We start from the raw sequence: 18,077 nt of genomic DNA on the forward strand, positions 1-18,077 counted from the left end.
AAAGGTGGCAAACAGACCAGGAGCCACTCTGGCCAGATCCATTTAAACAAGACATCTAACTAGGAGCTCCCATAAAGATTACCCATGATGCTTCTTGAGGCGCCGAGGAAGCACACACACACCCGCACGCGCACACGCACACGCACACACACACACACACACACACACGCACACTCTCTCTCTCTAACACAACAACAGGAGGTTATTAATGGTCAGGAGTTTTGCCAGTCCGGCTCTGAGCACTTCTTCTACAGCAGGCTGCGTCCCACAAGGAGCCGTAATCATCGCCTGCTTCCCTGCAATCGTTCACCGCAGCGCCAGGTGCCAAATGTCTTCTGGTCAAACTGGATTCACAATGCCATAATAGTCTTACACACTGTATCCTGGGTGATTTAAGTCTCTGCAGCAATAACAGCCCCTCAATCTATTGGTTTTATAATGTGGATGGAAGTGAAGACTCCAAGGAAAAGACCCTAATGGGGGGAATTGAGGGGAGAGAGATCAGGGTGCAATAAATCTTACTCTGAGGGACCCTTCAGGAGTGTGTGTGTGCGCACAGCATGGGCCCGAGCCAAGTGATGGATTAGTGCGACGCTGCAAAGAGTATTGATACGTCTGTCAGGAAATTGGCGTGGCGTGCTCCATCTGGGCAGAATGATGGCGTCCTGTAAACAGCGGCAGGGTTGAGAAGCGGAAAGAGGCGGGAACGGGGGCGACCATAACGAGCCGGACCGTCCGGACCAAGCAACACGGAGAGGTGGCCAAAGAGGCGGGAGGATGGTGCTGCTGCCATTTCAAAATAAAGGTCAAAAAGGAAGTAAAACTTAGTAAAACGTGTAATGGGTTGGTTGAAAAGGCAGTGAAAAAGACAACAGCATGTCCTTAAGTGACACAGCAGGATAAGAGAACAGCTTTATGGGTAATAAACTCTATTCCCTATGCACCCTCACACAACACATTTAGCCACACACACACACACACACGCACACGCACGCACACACATTAAAAATGGCGTTATTGATGCAGTATATAGCAATTTCGATGGAACCAATGAATCAAGCAGGAGACCATTTGCTGCATAGCATTAATCGCAAGCAAATATAGAATAATGGATTCATCGATGTATTCTGCTCCAGCGATATATTCATATTTCAGTCATCCAGCGGCGTTCGACAATTTCATGCTGCTCTCTCGCGCCTCGGCTTCGCCCCCGATGCAAATCAATGTCCATTAAAGCGAGTGGAGTGCTGGTATGTCACTGGATCCGCTCTCCATTAATTTTCTCTCCTGCGCGGGTTTGGGCCTCTTCCACAGTGCCGAGACCCGGCGGTACTGTAGAGCACCTACGCTCCCCGGATGCCGACCTTGACATCGATTTACGCTACATTGATAAAGAGCTGGAGCATGTGGTGTCACTGGCAGTTTTGTAAACCTTTATTTATCCGGCCAAGGTTTACGGAACATTCCCATTTCCTTTTTCAGCATCGCCCTGCTTCACACTCATTTAATTTCACAGCTTTACACCTGGAAGCAAGGGTTGGCCTTTGTTTTCGCTCGCTGAGCAGCTCAACGAAACCCACACTTCTTCAAGTACATTACAGGTGTAGTGTTGTTCAGAGTATTGACAGCTCTAATGTGCTCCACAGCCTTTGGATTTCACGTATGCCGCACAGTAAATATCACCTTCTTCCACCTTTCTCCTCTCATTCTCAGCACTCTTCACACCCACCCTCCTGCAGTATCCTCCTTTATGGCACATCCTCATCCAAAGTTCTCCAAAAGCTGTAAAAGTTTACCCACAACCCTGCTGCACGCCTGCTCACCCTCTCCCAGGTCCGTGACTTCATCGCTCCGCTGCTGGTCTCTGAAACCTTCAACTGGCTCACTACCGCACACAGTTCCAAACTCCTCCTTATCACTTGCAAAGCTCTCCATGACTAAGCCCACTTCTACCTCACTGACCTCCTCCGCTCTGCTGATGTGGACCACTGGACCTCGGGGAGATCTGCCCCCTCCCCTCTGGTAGTCTCAGGTCTTAATATGAAAGCTGTGTGAATACGCACGCACGCTTCTGTGCCAGTTTGGTCACAGCAGATTCTTCAGTAGATTTGGCACCGTGATGATATAATAACACACACACAGTCGCACGCAAATGCAATGACGCGCACACGCAGAGCCGAGCCATTCATCACTCAAACTCCAGCGCTGGTTTTTGGTGGGATAGAGGAAGCACATCTCGCTAGAATAGAGCTGTAACAAAGATCTATTAATCTTACCTCCTCTCCTGTCAGGTAGTACGCCGACAGCAGCCCGCCCACGTAGCGGATGTTCACCTCAAAGAGTGACGCCTCGCCGTTCTGTTGAAGCAAGAGAGAGAACCCAATTATGACACGGTACTGAGGGTCGAGGCTTCGGTCAGCCGCAGAGCAGCGCAGTGTAATTTGTCCATTCATATTCCTGATTGTAAATGTATTGATCGCTGGTAAAGCCATTAAGAATAATTGCCCTTTGGGATGTGTTCTGCATAAGATGTTGAAGATAAATATTTCACATCACACACTGTAAGCTGTAAGGTCTCTGTGGAACGTGTGCGTGATCAAAATTCATCACCTCCAGATGTGATCATTTGCACCTCATAGAGATGTTTCAGGCAACATAGAGAGAACTGCAGCTCTAGGTAGAAACGGGTGTTAGTAGTTTGGTATTTAACCTTAACACATTGTCAGTGTGTCCACCGAGCTCCATATCCCCATCAGTGGTGTTTGGGCTTCAATTAAGGAATGTGTGCAAGCCAGTTCAGGCAGAGCAGAGGTATGAAATGAACTTCATAACCAAAAGAGACTCCCACAGCCACGAGGGAAGTCAGAATCCAACTCGAGGATGATTAGAGGCAATCCAAGAGAGGGAGAGAGAGACAAAGAAAGACAGATGGACAGAAAGAGAGAGCGTGAGAGTGAGAGCGAGATAGAGAGAGAGACTGGTAGCTGCAGGATGTGCCTCCAATTGCCTGAATATGTGATCAGTGCTGACAGGCAGTTCACTTGGATCCATTTGTATATCAGACATATTGGCAGACAGACCCAAACCCCCCCAGCAGTATCCCGGGACCTGACCCAGTCCCAATCAGACTTTACACAATTTGGACCTGATCCGATTTGGCCTCTGTGTCTGATCTCTCTTCCTGCGTCTCGAGTGGGGTGCATGAGCCAGACGTCGTGACTGCTCCACCACTTACACCAACATACATCCAGTGCACTTTGTCAGGGCCCTAACCTCCAACATAGCATAAACCTGAAGGCAGCCACGCGGAAGTTGAATCATCATTCTCTGAATTCAAAACTCAGTTTGTGCTCGGTTGAGCTCAGAGCCCAGATGACCAAATGTAATTTCGTCTCTCCAAAATGCAGTTTAACAGCAGCATTAGCAGCATCAAAGCATCAGACACAAATTTACAAGTAGTTCACGTAACAGCCGTCGACATCAGTTTGGATTACTGATCTTAAAGCATTTAATTTATAATTCAAGCATTTATGTGTGGGATTTTTTGGATTTATGGCTTTGTTAGAATTCTCACTGTTTCTTAAGTTGTTCACATTTTGAGTTTGTTTAACAGTCTGCAGTGCAGCAAAGACAGAGCTGTGGAACAGTGTGACTGTATTCTGTGGTCTACTACTTACCAACTGTCACATATGGCTGGTATAGATGGTATGTATATATATTTTCTCATCCCTCACTAGCTTCCCACCGTCCCCATTGCCAAGCTGCCCCCGCTGCAACATCATCATCTTACCTGCATACCTGGACTGCTCCACTAACTAGCTGCATGATCTGCTGCCTCAGGAGAGAGACGCTCACTTATAGAACTGCACTGTATTGTGTTTATATAATTCTATCTCTCTCTCTCTGTCTGTCTCTCTTTTGTCTTGTTTTCTACTGCATGACGGTTTGTGTTTACTGCTTATCATGCTCTATTATACTTAAGTATAATCCCAGTGGAAGTTCCTATTGCATACCCAGCCATTCGTGGAGGGGGAATCTCTCTTGGAATTGCATCTTCCGAGTTTTCTTCCTTTTTTCCCTTATACATTAAGGTTTTCTCAGTTTCCCAGGAATTTTCTTGATGTTGTGGACCTGTAAAGCCCTTTGAGACATTGTAAGTGATATTGGGCAATAGAAATAAAATTGACTATACATATATACATATATACTGTATGTGTTGGAACAGCAATATACAGTAATTGTACTATTATATTATTATCCTGTCTAATTATGTTGATTAGACGTTTAGATAATTATTGTGTTTTTTTATTAATAAGTGTATAGACTACATGATTATGTTGCGCAACTAGATATAAAGTATTTTAAAGTTTTTCGGTCCATTTCCCTTCTATGACGATATGAATTGAACTTAGGCCTTAGATGGTCTTGAGGGTGTACAGTGAATATGCAAAAGAATCAGAATATTTATTTATACTCATACTATGGTTACTGTACTTGCTTTTGAAACCGAAAGATTCATATAATTACTCTCATGCTGCTGCCACCAAACCTTCAGAGAAATCAACAATAATTCCCACGTTGTGCTGATGGCGTAATGAGACAACCGATCCGCCTGCTTTTTCTGTTTACCAACATTAAATGCTGTCTGCTCGCTCTTTCTAAATGAAATATAAAATAAGTGCTCACGCCGCATGCGTCTCAATATGTCACCATAATTACCGCCTCTAATGCTAGTTGAAGGTTGAAGCAGACTTGTATTCGTTGACTTAGAGACCCATTGAGAGGGAAATTGCTATCTCAAGTGTAGAAGATAAGAAAACTGTAATTGGGTGCCAGAGAGGGCAATTACCTCCACTCTAAAGATAGAAAAGGGAAGTCACTGGCATCTGTTCAATGGAATCACTTATCTCAATATATATCATCTCATAAGAATATTACATTTTAGCCCATTTTGTAATATAGCATTAAATGGGCCATATTGTGATTTCTGTTATTTCCCCCTCATTTGTATGATGTAATACATCAGGGAGCATGTGAGTAAACTGCACTTCTCGAAAAGTCCAGAAAGACAACAACCCCCTTTAACTCCTGTCCCTGCCCAGAAAAGCTCAAAGCTGGACAATCGTGTTTTCACTCAGTGTGCATATCAGCATATGCAGTCTATAAGACTGTGAGCTACCTGCCGCACTTCAGTCCTGTTTCCATAACTCATCACGTCGGGGAAACACAAAGGCTTGCGTGACTTTCTGTAGCTTTATAGCAACAACATAGCTTCCAAAATAGGTGCTTAAATGAAAATAAGAACATTGAAATCTGTTAAAGTCCAGTAAATATGTGTAGTATAATCAAAACTGGACTGCATCTCTCTCTTAACACACACACTGAAGCTTGATCGTGTGTATTTCACTGTTCTCTGACACACACCGTCCCCATTGTGCACTGTGAGGCCAGTGGAGATGCAGCAGCAGAGGCATCACAGAGCTAAGCTGAGCGTTTCCATCCCTTCAGACAGCAGACGAGGGTTATACATTCCCGAGGCGGCAGACCCGAGCTGTCCTGCCAAGGCAGAAACGAGCGGCCTGTCCTGTAATAGCACTAAGAGGGCCGTGATTAGGAATGGAGTGTCTATTTATCACCGGCGACGGTGGCACTCGGCAGGACAGGCGTGAGGTACAGTGCGGGAGGACAAAGAGTGCTGACAAAGGATTTACCCAAACAGACTCTCACTTCCAAATCCAGGCCCCATAAATCACTCACACTTTGTATAAAAGTTACCATTAATACAAACGCACCGTGTGACGTTCCCAGCAAGTAAAGCGAGCTGTAAAACGAGCCTCCAGGCAGAATTCTTAATAAAATGGATTTTGTTGATTTTTGTATTTAGATTTGTTCTGTTGTTCAGGAACAACTAATGTAGTATTTCAGTGCATAATGGGCAGCCATTCAAGTCTGCATCTACATTTAATGAAATAAAAAACAAAAAAATACCCTGAGGCTCTGTGAGGGGTTGCCAAGCAATACAACTTATTAGATTAATAAGATTAATACTGATGTGAGTGAATTTAATCTTTGCATTGTAAGCGCTGTCACAAAGAGATGAAAAAACAACAACGACCGAGTTTGCTGACAGGTTGCTTTCATGTGAATAAATGAACTTAAAGGAGATGAAGTTAAATGAGCGCAGGGATAAGTGGCTTATACCGCGCACGTCTCCTGACGCTGTGTATCGACTTCACAAGCGGCTCCTGAGCGACGCTCCGGACCGACTCAGGTTCTGAGACGCTGCATCGTTGCAATTGGTGACCCCCCCTTGTACAGTTCCCCCAGATTCCACCTGCCCCGATTCTGAGTATTCCATTTATGGAGCGCAATTAGGATTAAATGAGGATTTCAGCAAATTCAATAAAAAAGTTATCAACTGTAACAGATGTGAAAGTATTACCTCCAGTTATAGTCATTAATTATGTCGAAAACAGGCAAAAACCTTTCCAAAGCTATCAGAGCCGTGCCACTTGACAAATTAATCTACCTGCAGTCGGAAAATGGATTATTGTAATATCCTCTAAGCATAACGTCAATAACGTATTGACAAAATGACAAAAAATATGAAATCCATAATTTAATTTTCATGTTCAGTCAATACGTTCTTGTTCAGCGCTGCAATTTTAATCTCAATAAAAGCACAAAAGTGATATTCATGTTGTGGGAAACCTGTCAATGCGTTGCTCCCATTACTCTCAGGTTAACTACAGTGGGTTGACTGCCATCAAGGTTGATACGAGTTGAGACTTAAGCGTCGTGTTTATGTTTAGGTCCCTTGGAAACTGTCCCAAAATGTATTGAAGCACGTTTTCAGTGGTTTCAGCTGTAATTGCTCTCATAAGAACATCACAAATAAATAAGTTGAAGGTAGAAACACTTCTTCCCTGTTTTCTGCTCTCCTCTTCTTTCTCCTCCGTGTTCAACCTGAGCACTTAATTAGCGGTGAACACGAGGCTGCTGGAGAGAATGCAGAAGCTCTCGCCACCGCTGCTGCACACACACAAAACTCTACATCGCTTCTCCCCGGCCTTTACTTCTCGGAACGCTTATAAACAGCCGTAAAAGGCGGATGAGGAAACTTAAAGAGGAGGATTATACGACAGCACGTATGGGATCGGAACTGCATTGAGGTGTCGGGGCTTTAAATCACAAACAAGCTTCTCCGGTGTCAGTGGAAAAGAAGTCAACATCAAATATGGAAGCACGTCTCAGATTTGACGAGATCTCTCCTGTGCCTTCCATAATTCATACGTCCTTACAGGCAAAGGAGATCACAGCGTTTCAATGAGCGTCTGGATACTGCGTTTAGTATGGCAGTATTTAAAATATGTATAATAATGCAAATCCATTAGCATTTTAATTGCTCAACATGATTTAATTGTTGTGCAGGAGGCGCCGTTACAGAAAGGAGAATTAATTAATGGCAGCAATGACTCGTTGGGTAAGTAGCTGTTGTGCCATGTAGGTGTTCTGCCTCATCGGCGCCGTGCAATGTCGCTGACGGTGTTTGATGCCTGTTTTTTTTTCTCCGTCTGTTTTTCTGTCTGTGAACATTCACCAAGCCAGGCAAAGATTGTGATCGGTCTCAGCCCAGATCTGCCTGGGACCCGAGCCGGACTGGCGTGGCCGCCGCGCTCACAGGTGCCAGGGATCTGACTAGAGTGTTGGCCGGCAGCGTGTCCTCGCTCAGATGCTAATGTTTCGATTCGGTGCTAATAAGGAGGCATCATTTGTCATTGGGCAGACAACTCTCAACAACAACGCCGTCCAGATTTCAACCTGACGACCACGTTCGAATAAACACATTGGGCGTTGGACTGACGTGTAAAAACACATTTCAGATTAGCAAAAATTAATCAGGAGTATATGAACGCGCTCATACTGACTGCGATTTAACTCACCATCGCTAATTAAAATAGAAAAATCCTGAAAGGGGCCAATTAAGCCGCTCTGCATCTTATAATCTCCCTCAGTCTCGCATGAAGCTCGCTGCAAACTACTTCCGTCCACCGAGGAGAGCAACCGATCTCATCTCACCGCGCAGCAGCTATCTGCACAGAAAGCCGTGGCTGCGTTTTAATGTACAGTAATTACCGCCTTGTTCAGCGTCCAAGCTGTGAAAGCAGTCACTGACATTAGCGCTAATGGCCGCTAACCTCTGGAGCGTGCTAAACGGCCCTCGCTGATGGAACGAGAGCTCAAAACCCCACACACACACACATAAAAGAGACCTCATACTCCAGCCAATATTTAGATTTAGCGCATGAACTTCAACATAAAGACTTCAAAAGGAAACTGTATGATTAAATTATTTGTTTGCGCGGATCCCGCTGAGGGTTTGTCCTGCGTATGTCCACAGCTGCTGAGAGACGTGTCTAATAATGTCAGTGCAGGTTCCAACATCATCTATGATTGCAGTAGCTTGTCCCAAAACCCTGACGTTCCCGGGTCACTTAACCGGCTTTGGCAGGCTCCCTCCTGGCTGAACCTTCCACGACCTTGTTACAACCAATAGAAAAGATCAATAAACTGAAAATGATGCATCAGTCAACATACAAGCAAGATTATTCGAAAAGAAGTTGAAAATGTGATCAGATTTACCAATTAGTCTTGAAAAAAATAGATAATGTGAATGTTAAGAAGGTAGTTTCACTCGAGCTAAATTACTGATGCTTTATGAAATTCAGTGAGTCAAGTTATTGCACGTTATGGTATAGTTGTCCTCTATAATTGAAGGTTTCATCCGTGTCTCTCTGACATTTACATATGAAGTTAGAAAGCTAGAAAGTTAGAAAGTTTTTATGCCAAAAATAGGCAGAAATCTGACACGTTCTCTATTTTCACAAAGCTTTTTGTTACGGTCCCTACATTTTATAGTGAAATATAGTTGTCAGTAAGAGTTGAACAGTCATGTTTAAATGCATACACATACATCTCTCAAGATTTGTATCTGCACCGCGATTGAGGTAGAATGCTAAGTACAAACAATCTAAATGTTATTGTTTTCTAATCAAAGTTTGACTGCAGTAGAATAAGAGTAATAATAATTTTTACTGCCACGTTAGTGTACTGAGAGATAAAACAGTAAGGAAATGGCACGTTGTTACTCAGGGTGAACAGTAATGCGGCAGCAAGGGAGAATAGAAGTGGATCAATGTGTTTTCAGGGTTTCACAATGGACCCCAAATGAAGACAGACATGAATCAATGTATAGTTGAAATCAGAGGTGGATGTGTCCACTGGTCGTTTCCTGCTTCCACACAGCTCTCCAAATCCATTGCAGGGTCATGGAGGAGGTGGAGTCGATGGTTCCTTTGTTCAATACCAGGATGATCACACACAGTCGCAGAAAAAGTCACTCACACATTTGGGGTGTTTCAGAGTTTCCAGTTCACCTAAGCTGTGTGTGTGTGTGTGTGTTTGGACCGTGGGAGGAAACCAAATGATTAACTAGGAATGAGTTTCCTGAAGACACCCACTGCGATTACACTTGCTGAAAGGTTTTGCCGAATGCTGAAGGAGTGTGTGAAAGAATGAATAAAGTCTGAAGCCCTGGAAATGTGTGAATGGTTTCTATACCTGAAAGTTTGAAGAAGTTAGAAGAAGGCCTGAAGGACATTTTAATGTATTTTAATAGAAAAATGACTGAAAAACTTTGACGTGACAGATCTTTTTTCCCCCCTCTCCTATCAATGATGCATTTCTATGAGCTGGCAGCAGGCACTTTAGTGGACACCTCTTTCCCCTCACGGACCCATAAACCGTGATTAAATGGACCAAGCAGGAAAGCCTCAAGCCAAACTGCAGGCTAATGGTTCAAATCCCAGTAGGTGTGATTCATTTTTATTTCTTTGATACCACTTATCTCTCAGAATCTGGTAATTAACCAGAGGCTAACCTCTCCCTAAACTCTTCTGTTAACACACACACACACACACACACACACACATGCACTTATCAAAACCTTGTCCACATCGCAAACATCTCCGCTAAATGCATTAAATTGTAAATTAATAGTCTGATGAATAATTGATCAAACACTGGCAGGATGATGGATTGCAGCTGAATTACAAACCCACCAACTAGCCCATCAAACCCCCTGCATCCAGACAGAGGGGAGAGGGTTTTCATCTGATCTCTGTCTCTCTGTGTGCAAGTATGTGTGCATCCACAAATACCAATAGCACAAAAGCTAAACCAAGAGAGCATCATTGTGTGTGCAGGTCTCTGTTCTCCTCTGGGAGGGGGGTGGGGGGGGCGGGGCTACGTGTGATGGGCTCTGTAATAACGTATGGGTCTCACGGGACATTGCCGCCCTCTCACTTCCACTGTTATTATTCAGCCCGCCACTGTCCATCCTCCCTTTCCCTGCCCGTCTGTACACCTCCACGCCTCGGCCCCGTCTTCATGTACCTCCCACTGCTTCTGACTGAGCCACATCCTTCATCCTTGTCTCGTCGGCGGTGGCAGCGGCTGCTCGCTCTCGAACTGCCAAAAAGAGCTGGAGCTGCCGAATGTTCCACCTTAACCAGCATGATGTATTAAACATTACAAGTCATGGAAATGAGTTCATTAACCACGCTAATTAATGCATCAATTATAAAGATTAGGATTTCGACATACTTGTCACCGCCTAATACTACTCTGCATTTTAAACCACTAATGAGTTATGGCACATTCAAGGAAATCTGTTTTTCTGGATTAATATGCAGATTTATGGAGAAATGTGTTCAAAAAGCTAATCAGATCATTTTCTCTACAGAGGAGTCAAGTGGTACAGCAGCTATGACGATTCTATCAGATATAAAAAAAGAGTCCAGCACGCACGCAAACACACACGTCACCTTTTACGCCTTGAATTAAATGTTCGATGTGAAGTTCAACAAGTTCCTTCTTTGCAAACCAAATCCAAAATCATTTCAACATAAAAAATATGTCGATTCAGAACACGTAAAGTTGTTTTCCAGCTAGAAAAATAAACTTTCAATCAGGAAAAACTGAACCAGAACCTCAGAGGTGTCAGGTCGCAGTGCTTTCAAACTGCAATAAACTCTGAGCTCCTTTACACTTTCTTATTATATTTCTATGCAACGTGCGAGCTGAGCCACAGACACGTATGAGCTAAGCTATCAGGACATAAAATGATGAATTATGATGACATTCAGCGCATATATTAGCTGTGACATTTACAGTCTGCTGTTTCTTTCTCGCCGGCCGTCTACTTCGTGTCTTGTATTGTCACTTGGCATTTGATGTAAGGTGCTCGTGTCCTTGTCACACTGTGCCAATATGTACACTGAAACCTAATAACCATTGTACAAGTCAGGGTGCCAACAGGGCCGTAACCTGGATTTTAGAGAGACAGGCACCCTTGATCAGAGCCCCCTCCCCACCCTCACTCTGCCAAACCCTCTCAGGTTTGGGTGATAATAATTTATTTATCTAGAAATGAAACATATTAAAGACAGTAAAACATTTTAATATTCTTAAGGAAAACTGTAAGTCAACTGTCTTGATCTTCATTCTTCAGCAGCTGAAGTCTGAAATCTACTCTCATCAGTTAAATTGCCGAAACCTGCAGTCAACATGAATCTGTGCCGCTGAAGCACACACACAGGGACAAAGTGCTAGTAAATAGCCTTCATGATGAACCACCCACACACAAAGTACTTCCCTCCTTTCTAAGACGGGATGTCAGCCCGGCTTGACCTCTACTCGAGGGCACGGCGTCTTCAGCGAAGCATCTTCTCCCTCCGTAAACGACATCCGTTCCCTCCATCTTCTTGAGGACTGGGGGCTCGCAAGTCTCTCCGGCCAGTAACCTTGCTCCAGGTCTCACTTGTTAATAACTGCCGTGGTTTTCATCTCATCCTCAGATGTGAACGTACAAAACATTTAACAGGCTCGACTGTACACGCTCCTGCTACTACCAACCTTTTCTCATTTGAATGCAAGATGAAGTTATCATTTCATTCTATGTCAATTACGCTTGGAATATTTACCAACACACGCTGGGTGAAAGGGTGTTTTTAGCTCAGCTCACACGCTGTATTGTTCAGTAGTCGGTGAAACGCTGCGGGCAAACTCTGAAACGATTTAATGAAGTGCCTCTCCTGAGTCCTCTCTCTCAACTGTCCCTCCTGTGGGGAAGGAACGTTCTCCTGACCGGCTGCGTAAACTCCTTTTTCCCAGCCTTGGGGCCCAGCAGCCTTTAAGTTTAGAGTACAATCTCACCATAAGCAAAGCATTTCCGCTAAAAAGTCAATTATGTTTGAATTACAGCCTCACTGATATGAATACACTTGAGTTATTTTCATCGGCTTTATCCTCCGGGGTTGAAATTAATATAATGACACCGAGACCTTGGGCTAAGAACGTTTTGTATACAGAAGTCTCCTGCTGACAGACTTCCATTTTCCAATACAATTTAAAGGAAAGGCTCTGAAATTCGTCTCCATCTCGACAGACAAAGGCTTTAGCGTCAAGCTCAGAACGAGAGACAGAAACGAGAAAGAGAGAGAGGGACAGACAGAAAGTTGGACGGCGATAGAACGCTCAGACGGGCACACAAGACACGGACATCGTCTAATAACGTATCCAGTACTTTAGTAGTGCAAATACATTACTACTATCTAACTTGGCGGCTACTCTGGTACGGCCAGAAGTATAATAGGTATTATGTTTCTCCTCTTTAAAAGTATAGTATTGTAATATAGTGAATCAGAGCACTATAAACTGAACATTGTGAAAATAAACTACATTAGATTGAATGATAAAAAGTTCATTATATGGCAGGTGTGAGTGTGACACAGACGGCTGAACAGTATGGATAAATAAATGAGCATGAATGCATAATGTAAAATGTGTAGCAAACGATGGCGTCCTAGTTGGAGGAGAACCAAGGGAGAAAGACAGACGTCCCGGCACAGACGGGATAGGAGACGGAGACGTCCCTCCACACACATAGATCTTCACCCGTTTCTGTCACATGATCTCGTTTCCCCCTGCGATTTGTCTGCGGCGACGGGACCATCTGCAACGACCTCCTGACCCCTCAGTGACAGTAAGCCTCTGTCCACTCACACTCCGGTGACTCTCTCCCTCTCTCCCCATCTCTCTTTCTTTGCGCTCTACCCTATTTTGTCGTCACGTTTCGCAACGGCAGCTGGGGATCCTGCTGCACTGCCCATCAGAAGCTGGAGGGGCAGTGCAGTGCAGCGTGCGCCATGACTGATAAACACTCCTTCCTTCCTTCAATCTCCCCCAACTGCACCCGTGAGGCTTCACACTCACTTACGCCTGAATTGAGATTGCGGAATTACAGGCCTGGGTGCTAATTATCCAGTCGCTTTTCCCTGTCCTGGTTGGGCTGAGGAGGTTTTTGTCAGAATTACTGCCAGCGTGAGTTAGAGCCCCAAAAACAAACTGGAATATTGCTGCTCAACAAAAAGCTTCCCTCCTCGACTAGAAATCTATAAATATAATAAAATCGACTCTGTATGGACCCACTAAAAACGCATCTTCACCACATCCATCACCTCCTGCTCATTTACTGGGCCACTGACCTCATGAATGACCTTTTTCTAGCTCACATCTAATAACAAACGACCACAGCCAGAGATTGGTAAGCTATGCAGTGCCGTTTCCCAGTTTAGTTTGTGGTTTTATTACCCGTTACATGACTGCAACCTATCATTCTGCCCATGCATAGCAACGACGTGGAGAGAAAAATAATGAGCTCGCTTCCTGTGTAAGAAGAACCCATCAGACACTCAGGGGCTCATTGTAATTAATGAATTATTGACTCTCAGTTTTTCCTGATTGAAAGTTTATTTTTCCAAGTTTGTTTTGTACTAGTTTGCCATTTGTGCACACACACTCTCTCTTCCTATTGATCGAAGCAAATAGAGGAGGACACAGAAACTTGGCTGTCACCAGGGAGTGATACACTCAAATCTGAAAGTATTCCTTATTTATCTTTATTAGCCTTTCTTGAAGCTGATCCGCGTGTCAAACATGACCTCTCATAGGCCGCAACTTGAGCAAACAGTTGATTAAAAAGCCACAAAAGCGTTGAAATACTACAAATGGTGGCTAAAGCTCCTGAAATCCCCAAAACGCTAATTGGTACAGACATTGCCAGCTGCTTATTCCGGCTTTATGTGAGAACAGCTTGTGGCAAAAATCTGCAAAAAGTGAACGCTGGTGGAAAGATCCCGGAGTCCATTTTGTCTTGGTAATTGGCTCCAGCCTGGTGCATCTGCAGAGAGCGCGTAAGTGAGCAGCTCATCAGGGTTTGCATCAGGAGCTCTCTGTTGTTTCAAAGTCATGCGGCTAAGATGCATCTCAAACAAGCCGATGTTTACAGTTGGCACAGAGTTTTAAGAGAAAAAAAGTTTATTCTGGCTTACACATAATTTCCTTTTTTGTGTGGGGAGTTTAACTGGGTTTTGATGATTCCGCTCCAGCAGAAGGTTCTTTACACAGGCAGCTCCAGCTAGAGTTGCCCGATGTCGTCGCCTTCTGCCGAGGGAAAGATGCGGTAGGCTGAGACTCGGGTGCAAATCCCATATGCTGCACGTGTCTCTCTGTTCTCCTTTCCCTCCCCTAACAAGTCACGGGGACGCTCTCGACACATTGTACTGAGCTGAGCGTGACGGGACTGAGCGCACAAATCTAACAAGCTGTTTCGCAGGAAGTTGTGAGTGTAATTAAGGACAAGGGAAGTTTGTGCGCGTTTGTGTGGTTCTTTAAGATATCGCAAAATGTCAGACAGATTTAAAACGAAACATTGAATGTTGGGTAAAATTAGGATGTGTCTCCCAGTGTCTTCTAGTTTGCAGTGTGTGTGTGTGTGTGTGTGTGTGTGGCACTTAAATAAGATAATCAGAACGCTTTGCCTCCCAGTTTAGTTTCTCTGCTTACACTGAAGCACAACAACCTGAGTCGTATCCCAACCTTGTGGATTGGACCCCGCGGGTGGCAGTGATCGTGACACAGAGGATTGTGGGTGACAGATCATATGAGATTACATCTGGGACAAAGAAGCGCAGCGTGGGGTGTAAAGATGTTTTTATGTTTGGTGACAGTTTGGTCTGTTTGTCAGCGGCTGCCATTACAAACCACCTGTCCCCTTTAGGCTTTAATGGCTGCAGCTTAAAGTTGACAGTCGTCTGCATTCACACACACACGCACTGGTTATAGACAGCAGAGTAAAGGTGGATGTGAGTGTTTGTGTGTGTTTCAAATGCGGTCAGGGGTTTGTGTTAGTGGAGCCACTTCTATAGATTCAACATTCAATAGTTACACAGTTACAGTATTTGTCACGTAGATGGTAATGTACGTACAGCTCCCCGACTGTGCTGACGGTACAAACGACTCAAACAACAACATGCGAATGAAGGAGAGAAGATAAACAGAAAATTAGGCAATCCACGGTGAATAAAAACACTACACTACAATCACAGTGAATGTCTACCGAATATGAAATACGACTGCAAAGGACACAATGACTGTAAAGTAGGAGAAGAGAGAGAGAGAGAAAGAGAGATAGAGAGCTGGTGTCCATGCTGAGTGTTCTCTTATGGCCTGTGGGTAAAAAGTCACTCTGGGATGTGAACCTTCCGTTTTGCATCTTTGACAAAAACACAAACCACCTGGAATATTACACTTTCAAAATGGAAGAGACACTAACATAGAGCACAGAAAGCCCCCAAGAAAATGTTTATACTTTGTCAGGACAGGCAGTGAACAGTCTGTAATTACTGCCTGGGGAGAGGGAGAGTCGACAAGCCGACGCTCACAATGACACAGCCCAACATTTCGCAGGCTTTGTAGAACTAGACTCCACTCACCACCAACTCCTCTGCATTACAAACTCACACAACCCGCAGACAAACTCTTCTGCAAGTGAAACCTGGTACCAGTTCTCCCCCTCATTCGCTCCGACTCGCTCCCCCGCATAACACGGGCGTGAGTCGACCGGAGCAGAACAAAACCCTGTCGTTACGCAATCAACACAATCACCTCCCTTCCTCAGTCCCCCTCTCCGTCTCTAAAGCGTCTCTTCCGTCCCTCCACACTTTTATTTATCTCATTTTCCGCCCCGCAGAGATCATTCCGAGGGGGAAGAAGAAGAAGAAGAAGAAACAAAGCCTGGCCAGTGACCACACAGGAAGCTTTTGATTGGCACTGGATTGTCCCGAGCTTTGGCAAAGTGTCAAACTCAGTGGACGCGGTGCTGCTTTGTGCACAATGCCACAGTTTAAAATCAATCGAGCATGCAGAGCCCCAACCTCCATTATGCAAATCGATGAGATCAGCGGTTACATATGATTGTAACAATACGTCCACTGATGGAATCCAGAGAGGAGTGACATTGTGCCGTCTTACCCCGTTTAAGTCCAGGCTGTTCTCCACCCATTCCTTGGCGTCTTTGTATTCTTCGGTCAATCCCATAATGTACAGCGTGTCCAGCGAGTCCACGATGGAGGCTCCTCTCAGTCCACCTGCAAGAATGCATGAAGAACAAACAGGTCACGGTTAAAACTCTTCCCTCCGTTCTCTCTCCTCTCTCAGCTAATTTTATATTTTAAGCCGTGTATCGGATTAATTCCCAGCTATTTTCATTACTAATCTGAGCGCGTGAAAAAGCAACACAACCCAGATGGCGGTGTTGTCTTTGTCGGAAATTTCCATAATGCCAAGTCTACAGTTGTGGTTTACATCAAACACGTCAAAACACTCCAGTTTTAATGAGACTTATGGAAAAGGACAGAAACTAATACGCACGCCGGCGACCTCACAAATCATTCCTTTACTGGGTGGTTTTACATTCTCGACGTGTTAAGTTTTATGCCCGAACGCTGTCATAAAGTACTTGGATGGTAGATAAGTGCTCAGATTAAAGCGCGCGATCCAACCTTTAATGTTCTGATTAGCAACAGCCACTCGACAGCTTCTGTGATGCAAAGTAGGGCATGAAAGTGTCCCACGTCCTGAGCCGCCATAATTGACGCCACCGCCGCCACGATGTGGAGCGATAGCACTCAAAACGCCTGCGAGCGGCCTGGATGAATAAAGCGTTTGGCGCCGTTGCAATCGTGTCTTTTAGTAGTTCGCCACTGAGATTCTGTGATCCAAACCTGCTTTGTAATCTGCTCCTTGATCCTCCTGCAGCATTTTGTGGTCCCTGAATACAATCTCCAGTGTGCTAAATCTGCCTGCACGTGCGCGTTTACACTGCGTCGGCCTTTATGAAACTCATTTGAAGCTATTCATTTCTCCTCGCACGCTTCAAATGAGAAACGCTACGGGGTGTTTATTCCATCCTGGTGGCCTCGTGCGAGATTGCGCGGCCCCATTTTTATCCTCATATGACCAAATATTATGCAGGATAGAGACGGCTCAACACAAAAGCAAAAAAAGTAAACATCGTCTTTAATGAATAATGGTTGAAGAGATGAAGGACAAATTACGGTGTGGAAGTTTAATAAGGAGAAACTGTGACTAAGTAGACTGCGAGACAGAGCGCTTGGGGACTCACGTTGTCAGTTACTGAAAAAAGAGTCTGGAAACCCCGACCGACCTGGTTAAAAAGAGAGGGATGATGAAAAACCATATGTGATTTATTAACACAACCTAGCGTACAGTAGACGGCGGGATTGATGTGATGCAACCACGTGGCAACCTGACACATCAAAGTCTCTTCACTTCGTATCGGGATTTCTTTCTTCATTTTTTATTTTTTTTGCCAAAGCTCACCAGATATGCAAATGCCTTCAATGCCTCAGGGCAAACAAAACAGGAAAGCGGAGAGAGAAATAAGTGGCAATATTCTCTTCTTGTCTCTTTAAGTATTCTGCACTTTTGCAGCGAATGAGGCCGTAGCCGCGAGACGGTGACAGCGCGGTGGACGCCCACGGAGCGTCTCGTCTGGTGTGATCTAAATGACTGAGGACAGATCAAACCCTACGCCTGTCTGACTCAGCCACGTCCGCGCTCTCCATCAGTTTAAACTAACAAATGCGCTCTTT

At 44.6% G+C, this 18,077-nt stretch overlaps 1 protein-coding gene across 3 annotated transcripts in view; it reads right to left on the reverse strand.

Annotated features, from left to right (window-relative positions):
• Positions 1–18,077, reverse strand: part of LOC143008777 (mannosyl-oligosaccharide 1,2-alpha-mannosidase IC-like) — a 72,192-nt gene that overhangs the window by 37,707 nt on the left and 16,408 nt on the right. For all 3 annotated transcript variants that reach the window (XM_076160678.1, XM_076160677.1, XM_076160679.1), the window contains exons 2-3: positions 16,435–16,550; positions 2,277–2,357 (exon numbers count right to left, since the gene is read on the reverse strand). In XM_076160678.1, coding sequence (XP_076016793.1) covers positions 2,277–2,357; positions 16,435–16,550 — 197 coding nt within the window. The remainder of the gene's footprint in view (positions 1–2,276; positions 2,358–16,434; positions 16,551–18,077) is intronic.

This window comes from Genypterus blacodes, unplaced genomic scaffold (genome assembly GCF_046128005.1).
Source record: "Genypterus blacodes isolate CSIRO-AG114 ecotype Tasmania unplaced genomic scaffold, CSIRO-AGI_Gbla_v1 ptg000107l_1, whole genome shotgun sequence".
NCBI classification, from domain to species: Eukaryota; Metazoa; Chordata; class Actinopteri; order Ophidiiformes; family Ophidiidae; genus Genypterus; species Genypterus blacodes.